Genomic DNA, 8,504 nt, shown 5'->3' on the forward strand with positions numbered 1-8,504 from the left:
CCGTCCCTTGTCCCACCCCCAGGTCAACCTGGTGTTCCTGATGGTGACCCTGCACAAGATGATCCGAAGCTCATCTGTGCTCAAGCCTGACTCCAGCCGCCTGGACAACATTAAGTGAGCCTCGCCCCTGCCTGCCCCCTGCCCCATCACACACCCCCACCCTGCGCTGGGCCCACCTCCTCCAGGGTGTTCTAAAAAGTAGTGCTGTCACCTCTGGTGACACATGTTGCGATTTTAGGTACCAAGAGGGGTGTTTTATTGTGGTCACTATGTGCCTACTTAATGGGTCTTAGAAAGTATATCATTAGCACGTCCAACCTGTAGTTTTAGAGGCATGACTGTGTAGGGTGAGGCTAAATTCAACAGGTGAGTCTGTTTAAGGGCAACTTAAAGAGAAATAGGCAGCAAATGTAGCCTCAGTGGTCTGGAAATTTGGCAGAAACAATGAAGGTGGCAGAGGAATGACTGATGTTCCCAATACCCTGACCCCGACCCAGTACCTCTCCCTCAGGCCCAGGCTGGGGTGGAGGCATCCTGGGCAGGCCACTGCCCCCAAGGCCCACTCAACCTGCTCAGGGCTTTGCAGACAGTGCCCAGGACCACCCAAGGACCCCCTTTGTAGGCTGCAGGGGAGGCCCGGGCTGAGGCCGTCCCCTCCGGCGGGTACTTTGACACCTCTATCGCCCCACCCCCAGATCCTGGGCTCTGGGGGCCATTGCGCTGCTGTTCCTGCTGGGCCTCACCTGGGCTTTTGGCCTCCTCTTCATCAACAAGGAGTCAGTGGTCATGGCCTATCTCTTCACCACCTTCAACGCCTTCCAGGGGGTCTTCATCTTCGTCTTTCACTGCGCCTTACAGAAGAAGGTGAGGTCGAGGCGGGGTCCTGGGTCACAGCCTCCCTTGGAGACATTTCCTGGGCATCCAGGAAAAGGCAGCGAGGGTGGAGGAGACTCAGGGGCTCCCTCAAGCCCCCAGTGAGTGCTGCAGGGCTTCTACGGTCAGGTCTGCGTCCACAGGGAGGGGAGCACAAGCTTAGGGCTAGGGAGGGTTTAACCACAGGTGAAGAGGGTTCTGGAAAAAAGCAAGATACAGCAGCTTAGAGGAGTGAGAGCAGGACAGATTTGGTGATGGGGAACCCTCACCACCATGGGGGCCACGAGTCAGGCCTGGGAGGGGGAGGACTTCGGGAGCCACCCTGAGGGAGCACTGCCTGCATTCATAGTTCAGGAAATAATTGTGAATTTTGTGGTGACAGAAAGGATCTTTTTAAATGTGTTAAAATCTGAATCTTAAGAAAACATACAGGCCAGACGCGGTGGCTCACGCCTATAATCCCAACACTTTGGGAGGCTGAGGCGGGCAGATCACCTGAGGTCAGGAGTTCCAGACCAGCCTGGCCAACATGGTGAAACCCTGTCTCTACTTTAAAAATATAAAAATTAGCCGGGCATGGTGGCGGGCGCCTGTAGTCCCAGCTGCTTGGGAGGCTGAGGCAGGAGAATCGCTTGAACCCAGAAGGCGGAGGTTGCAGTGAGCCGAGATTATGCCACTGCATTCCAGCCTGGGCAACAGGGTAAGACTCTGTCTCGAAGAAAAAACAAAACAAAACAAAACAAAGGACTGGGTGCAGTGGCTCATGCCTGTAATCCCAGCACTTTGGGAGGCTGAGGCAGGAGGATCGCTTAAGCCCAGGAATTCGAGACCAGCCTGGGCAACAGAGACCCTGTCTCTATTTAAAAAAAACAAAGGGGACAACAGTAGCCGGGGAATGTGGGCAGGGAGTGGGGGGTACAGGCAGCACTGCCAGGACTGAAGCTGGGGAGACGGAGCTGAGGCGTTTGTAGAGTCAGCCCTGGCAGCAGTGCGGGCCATGGAGACTGCTGTTAGACTTGGGGAATGGTGAAGCGAATAAGGCTTAAGGCAGGGGATGGCGGAGGCAGTGATCATGAGAATCCTGGTTGCAAGGGAGGAGGTGGCCTGTGTCCCTGCTCTGTCCATCTGTCCAACACTGTCCTGGCCCCTCCTCAGACAGATGGTCAAAGACAGTGTCTGCGTGGCCCCCACCTCACACGCAGTGACAGCGATGTCCTTTCAGGGACCCCCAGGCCCCTATGTTCTGATCTGGGCCCCTCGGCTCCCCTCCCTCCAACCTCTGCTCTCAGACACCTAGATGTGGACCCTCCTCAGAGTGCAGCCCCTGTTCTTACCTTGGCCTAAATGAGGCTTCCTCTGATCTATTTATTTTTTTAGGTTTTTTAATTTTTTAATTATTTTTTTTGAGACAGAGTCTCGTTCTATCCCCAGGCTGGAGTGCAATGGCGCGATCTCGGTTCGCTGCAACCTCCGCCTCGTGGGTTCAAGCAGTTATCATGCCAAGTAGCTGGGATTACAGATGCCCACCGCCACGACCAGCTAATTTTTGTATTTTTAGTAGAGATGGGGTTTCACCATGTTGCCTAGGCTGGTCTTGAACCCCTGACCTCAGGTGATCCACCCACCTCTGCCTTTCAGAGTGCTGGGATTACAGGTGTGAGCCACCATGCCTGGCCTCCTCTGGTCTATTTAAAATCACAACCAGTTTGGCCAACATGGTAAAACCCTGTCTCTACAAAAAAAAAAAAAAAAGCCGGGTGTGGTGGTGTGCGCCTGTAATCCCAGCTACTCGGGAGGCTGAGGCAGGAGAATTGCGTGAACCCAGGAGGTGGAGGTTGCAATGTGCCAAGATCGTGTCATTGCACTCCAGTCAGGGTGACAGTGCGAGATTCCGTCTCAAAAAAAAAAAAAAAAAATCACAACCTGCTCCCAAGTCAGCACTGCCTAACCCCCTTTCCAGCCATAGTTTTCTCCGCAGCACATGACACCATCCAACAGCCTGCATATTTATATATTCATCTATGTTCTGTCTCTGTCTACCGAAATATAAGCTCTCAGAGGTACGGATTTGTGTCTGTTGTCTTCCATACCATCCCTGAGGCCTAAATTGTGCCTGGCACATAGCGAATGCTCATTAATGCTCTGTTGATTTTATAAATGAATGAAAAACTCTCAGTGGAGGTGGAGAAGAGGATGGGCCTGAGTAAGAAGAGATTGAAACCTGATCGGCTGGCTGCTGGGGGACAGGGGACAGCAAGATTTCCATGGCTTGCAAGTTGCTGAACAGGGCAACATAGTCATTGGAAGCTCGGTCTCTGGCCTCCCAAGTCTGGCTGTCTTGTGACCAGCCCTGTGGTAGGCTGGATCACAGAGGAGGCCAGCGTCCCGACCAGCTGACTGTCCTCCTCACCCCCCAGGTGCACAAGGAGTACAGCAAGTGCCTGCGTCACTCCTACTGCTGCATCCGCTCCCCTCCCGGGGGCACTCACGGATCCCTCAAGACCTCAGCCATGCGAAGCAACACCCGCTATTACACAGGGACTCAGGTATCAGGCCAGACAGGGCTCCCTGGGGCTGAGTGTTGGGACCTAGAGCCTGAGAGGCGGAGAGTGGCTTGGCCTGGGTTTCTGATCGTGAGGATTGGCTGAGCAGTCTCAAAAAGACGCCAGAGGGTAGGTGGCCCAAGGATCCCCTCACATCTGGGTTGTGTCCCCAGAGCCGAATTCGGAGGATGTGGAATGACACTGTGAGGAAACAGACGGAGTCCTCCTTCATGGCGGGTGACATCAACAGCACCCCAACCCTGAATCGAGGTGAGAAGGCGTCCCTCTGCCTCTGGCACCGGTCTCTAGAGGCTCCCAGCCACCTTGTGACCTCTGATCCCTTGGCCAGGTACCATGGGGAACCACCTGCTGACCAACCCTGTGCTGCAGCCCCGTGGGGGCACCAGCCCCTACAACACCCTCATCGCCGAGTCGGTGGGCTTCAATCCCTCCTCGCCCCCTGTCTTCAACTCCCCAGGTGAGAGCACGGGGGAAGCATCCCAGGTTGGGAAATGGAGGGTTTGTGTCCCAAGGGACCTCCGCCTGGGATGTTCTGTGCCCCAGAACTGGAGCCTGGACTTGCATTTCAAGCTCACCCTCACCTTCTCTTTTCTCTCCTGGCTGCCACCTGCAGGGAGCTACCGGGAACCCAGTAAGTGTGACTCTTCCCTGGGGATGTTTCTGAGGCTGGGAGAGGGACAGACAGTGGCCTTCTCAGATGGCCTCACTTAAGGAGGAGAACTTGGGATGCCCTTCCCATGCCCACATCTCCCCACCCCCTGACACACAGCCTCTGGTTGGCAGCTGGATGGAGGATAATGGATGGTGTTCATTGAGTTTGGGCCGTTAGGTGCTGAGGGTCTGAGCATAGGAAAGGGATCCTGTCACCCAGGCCTCCTCACACTGCTGAGATTCTGAGCCTCCAGCTGAGGATGAGACCCTGGGGGAACTGGTCCTTGTCCCCTACCTTTCATCAATCCACTGCTGGGCTGGTGTCTCTACTGCCAGTGAGGGAGAAAGGGGATGTGAGACCAGAGATCCAGGGGGTAGGGGGAAGCCTACGGAAAACCAGCAGGAATCGAGCCCCACTTCACACAGACCGCATCCCCTCACTAACCCCTAGTGCATCCAGGGCCCCTCTTCTACCTTACCAGCCCCTTTCTGCCCTGCAGAGCACCCCTTGGGAGGCCGGGAAGCCTGTGGCATGGACACCCTGCCCCTGAACGGCAACTTTAACAACAGTTACTCCTTGCGAAGTGGGGATTTCCCTCCCGGGGATGGGGGCCCCGAGCCGCCCCGAGGCCGGAACCTAGCGGATGCGGCGGCCTTCGAGAAGATGATCATCTCGGAGCTGGTGCACAACAACCTGCGGGGGAGCAGCAGCGCGGCCAAGGGCCCTCCACCGCCTGAGCCCCCCGTGCCACCTGTGCCAGGGGGCGGGGGTGAGGAAGAGGCAGGCGGGCCCGGGGGTGCTGACCGGGCTGAGATTGAACTTCTCTATAAGGCCCTGGAGGAGCCTCTGCTGCTGCCCCGGGCCCAGTCGGTGCTGTACCAGAGCGATCTGGACGAGTCAGAGAGCTGCACGGCCGAGGACGGCGCCACCAGCCGGCCCCTCTCCTCCCCTCCGGGCCGGGACTCCCTCTATGCCAGCGGGGCCAACCTGCGGGACTCACCCTCCTACCCGGACAGCAGCCCTGAGGGGCCCAGTGAGGCCCTGCCCCCACCCCCTCCCGCACCCCCTGGTCCCCCCGAAATCTACTACACCTCACGCCCACCAGCCCTGGTGGCCCGGAATCCCCTGCAGGGCTACTACCAGGTGCGGCGTCCTAGCCACGAGGGCTACCTGGCAGCCCCAGGCCTTGAGGGGCCAGGGCCCGATGGGGACGGGCAGATGCAGCTGGTCACCAGTCTCTGAGGGGACCTCATGGACCAGGGGCTGGTGGCCCAGGCCAGGGAGGGAACCCTGGGCAGGACTCTGGTGGGAGAGGGAGACAGATGGAGGCAGTGGCTGGTGGGCCACTCTCTCCAGGTGCCCCTCAGCCATGGGCCCTACAGTCCCCTCAGGGGACTCTGACCTGGGGGCCTGAGGTGCCAGGGTTCACAGACAGGGTTTCCCACCAGCCACACGCACCAGCTCTATTTGGGGGAAGTGTAGTGAGGAGGAGCCCAGAAGTCCCTAGGGGAGTGAGGAGGGAGAACTTGGAAGGGTGCAGCCCACTTCCAGACTCTCCACTCTCCCACCCTTCTACGCAGTGAAGGGAAATGAGGGCTTTAGTTTCCCTGGGCGGGAGGGGCAGCTTCTGAGGTTGCCAAAGGCCCCTACTGGATCGAACCTGTCAGCTGCTCCTCTCTGCAGCCAGAAATGCTGCCGGCTGCACCCAGAGGGAGCAGTGAGGCAGGCCAGATGGACAGGTTCCTCCTGCGCTACAGTTCCTTGCTCCCTGGAGACTGGGAAAAGGCCACAGGGCAGGGGGACTGGGCGGTGATGGCTGGTGGTTTAAAGGTCGAACTTTCTCTGAAGCTCCTTTCCCCTTGCTCTTGGTCCCTGCCCCCCAAGCAAGCCTGCCCCCTCTGCCTCCCAGTGCACCCAATGACCCCCTCCCTTGGGGCGACTCCTGATGAAGCACAACTCCCCGTAGGGCCCCCAGCCCACAGGGGTGGCCATATTTGGGCAGTTCCCAGTCCTGTGGGCTCGGCTATCTGGGGAGCAGATTTTGGGTCTGGATCTCCCTGGGGAGTGGGTCCTGGGCTTGGATCTTTCCCTAGGGGGCCCTCTTACTCCATCTTCTCTCCTCCTCCTCCTTCCCCATTGCTGTAAATATTTCAACGAAATGGAAAAGAAAAAAAAAAAAAGACAAAAAAAAAAAAAGACAAAAAAAATCTCATCACTTGAAGCCACCGGGAGCCTGCGGCCCGGGCCAACCTGGGCTTTCTCCGGAGCAGAGCGCCGCTGCCGACCCGGCAGCCAGGACTTCTCCGTGTGCGTGCACCCCAGTCCCCGCCGGAGCGGGCGGGCCGCCAGAGCAGCTTTTTACAATCCAGAGACAGAAAACAAAATCTAGATGCAACAGCGAAACAAAGAACCCATTTCCTTCCTGGCACCCATTTCTGTCCCCTCCTTTCCTGCTCTGCCTGCCCAGCATCATCAGCCCTCCTGGGGCGTGTACCTCACTGCCTGCCCCAGGACCAGAGGCCTGTCTCCCCCTTCCCTCCCCATCGGCCCGGGGGAGACCCCCTCACACCCAAAGATGCTTTGTCAAGATGGCTGCGCTGTCCCTTTGAGTTCCTGCTTCTTGTATATTGCTTTGGGGACTCTAGCTGGGGAAAATGGGGCTGATTTCCCACCTAGAGGGGTTGATGGCCGGAGGAAAATGGGGAGGAACTGGGGTTATGGAGGGCATGGGTACGGCTGAGGAGGGTGCTGGAGTGGCAACGTGGTCTTCTGTCTGGGGGAGGGGGAAGGGGCAAAGGTGAGAGATCACCTTCCCTACCCTCCACCTTCCCGCAGGGAGGACGAAGCCAGGTGCCAGGGCTGGGGTCAGGACACCCATGTTCTGGGGGGGCTTGACCCCAAATCCCAGACCCTGGAAGCTCCAGGCTCGGGATGTCTCCTGAGCACCTCTCCCAGCCCCCTCCTCTCCAGCCTGTCAGCCCAGCCTCCCCAGTCCCCTCCCCTTAACTCTAGGGGTAGCATAGCCCTGAGGCCACCTTAGCCCAGCCCCTGCATTGCCATTTCCCCAGAGGTGGCCCGTCCACCTCTGCTCTGACCTCTCCCCGTCTCTTTGCCCCTCCTTCTTTTCTCACAAGTGCCATGAGTTTTCAAACATCTTCGGGTCTCAGCCTGCTGCTGCCATGAACTTTGTTGGGTTAAGGGGGAGGGGCTCCAGGAAGGAACTGGGGGGAAGGGGACAGGTAGGTGGCTGGAGGGACCCTTTTTGCTGCTAGAAAGCCCCTCCCTTCTCCTGGGGAGCTGGGGCTGGCTTGTCCCCATCAATTAGGGGAGAAGGGGTCAGACCAAAGATGGTGGTTTGTCCCGTGTAAGGGAACAGGTGTGGGGAAGAGGTGGGGTTGGGTTCCAACTCTGGCTTTTTCTGGTAGAAGGGCCTAACTCATTACACCAGAAGACTATGGGTGAAGTCTAGATGGGGAGGAGAAGTGAGGCCAGGGACAGTCTTGCCAGACGACTCCGAGGAGGGCAGGGGACAGTTCCATGGACCTTCCTGGACTGCACTAGGCTAGGAGCTCTTGTGTGGAGGGGCGGTCAGAGGTCTGTGAAGAGCGGGCAGGAGTCATGGGCAGGCAAAGAGCCGGGCAGGCAAAGAGCCGGCCCGGCCCGGGCAGCAGCCCAGCTACAGCCTGTGGCTGCCCCCAACACCAGGAAGAGGGCTGGGAGAGTTCCAGGGGGGCTGAGAGACACAGGGAGGCCCACTTCCTCCCTGCCCAGCCTTCCTTGTATTTCTCCAGACTCGGACAATCAAAGGGAGAGAGGGTGTTATCAGTCCTGTTTCAGCCGGCATCACCCAGTGGCTTCTAGGCCTCAGAGCTGTGTGGCAGGGCCCCCTGCTGGGGCTGGACACCACTGCAGTCCAGTGCAAAGCTGCCCCCAGAGCCCAGGTGTCCCCCCCACCTAACCAGACCTGGTGCCTTGACGCCCCCAACCCAGCTGGGACGGTACAGAGAAGGGTCTTGGTTTCCTCTCCTACTCCCTTCCTTGGGCTCCTGAACTTTGCTCCTAAATCTTGTTAATTCTTTTTCTCTGGATTTTGGTTTCTTTTGGCTTTCCCTTGCCTTCCCTTTCTCTCTCTGTCTCCAACTCTCTTTCCCCACGTGTTTCTCGCTGTCTCTATGTTCCTCTTCTCTCATCCTCAACTTTCTGTCCATTTGGGCCTCCTTCCCGCCTCCCACACCCCAGCCCCTCCCTCCTTGGTCTCCTTTTCGATATGCCAAACCAATTTTGGGTCGAGTGCATTTAACGAGAACAAAACAAAAGGCTCATAACAACAAGAACGTTTCAGAAAAAAACAAAAAGTTTAAAAAAAATTGTTGAGTCAAAAAGTCAAACAATAAAGAAATTAAGATTTCTTGGAA

The 8,504-nt window shown here is 57.5% G+C and overlaps 1 protein-coding gene and 1 pseudogene across 3 annotated transcripts in view; both read left to right on the top strand.

The window, feature by feature from the left end:
- Window positions 1-8,504, top strand: part of ADGRL1 (adhesion G protein-coupled receptor L1) — a 63,105-nt gene extending 54,601 nt beyond the window's left edge. For all 3 annotated transcript variants that reach the window (XM_037992150.2, XM_037992148.2, XM_007996095.3), the window contains 7 exons: window positions 23-114; window positions 696-864; window positions 3,291-3,419; window positions 3,590-3,686; window positions 3,766-3,894; window positions 4,051-4,068; window positions 4,589-8,504. In XM_037992150.2, the coding sequence (XP_037848078.2) occupies window positions 23-114; window positions 696-864; window positions 3,291-3,419; window positions 3,590-3,686; window positions 3,766-3,894; window positions 4,051-4,068; window positions 4,589-5,331 (1,377 nt within the window). In that variant the 3' untranslated portion in view covers window positions 5,332-8,504. The remainder of the gene's footprint in view (window positions 1-22; window positions 115-695; window positions 865-3,290; window positions 3,420-3,589; window positions 3,687-3,765; window positions 3,895-4,050; window positions 4,069-4,588) is intronic.
- Window positions 6,744-8,504, top strand: LOC103234033 (uncharacterized; annotated as a pseudogene).

Source organism: Chlorocebus sabaeus, chromosome 6 (genome assembly GCF_047675955.1).
Source record: "Chlorocebus sabaeus isolate Y175 chromosome 6, mChlSab1.0.hap1, whole genome shotgun sequence".
Lineage (NCBI taxonomy): Eukaryota > Metazoa > Chordata > Mammalia > Primates > Cercopithecidae > Chlorocebus > Chlorocebus sabaeus.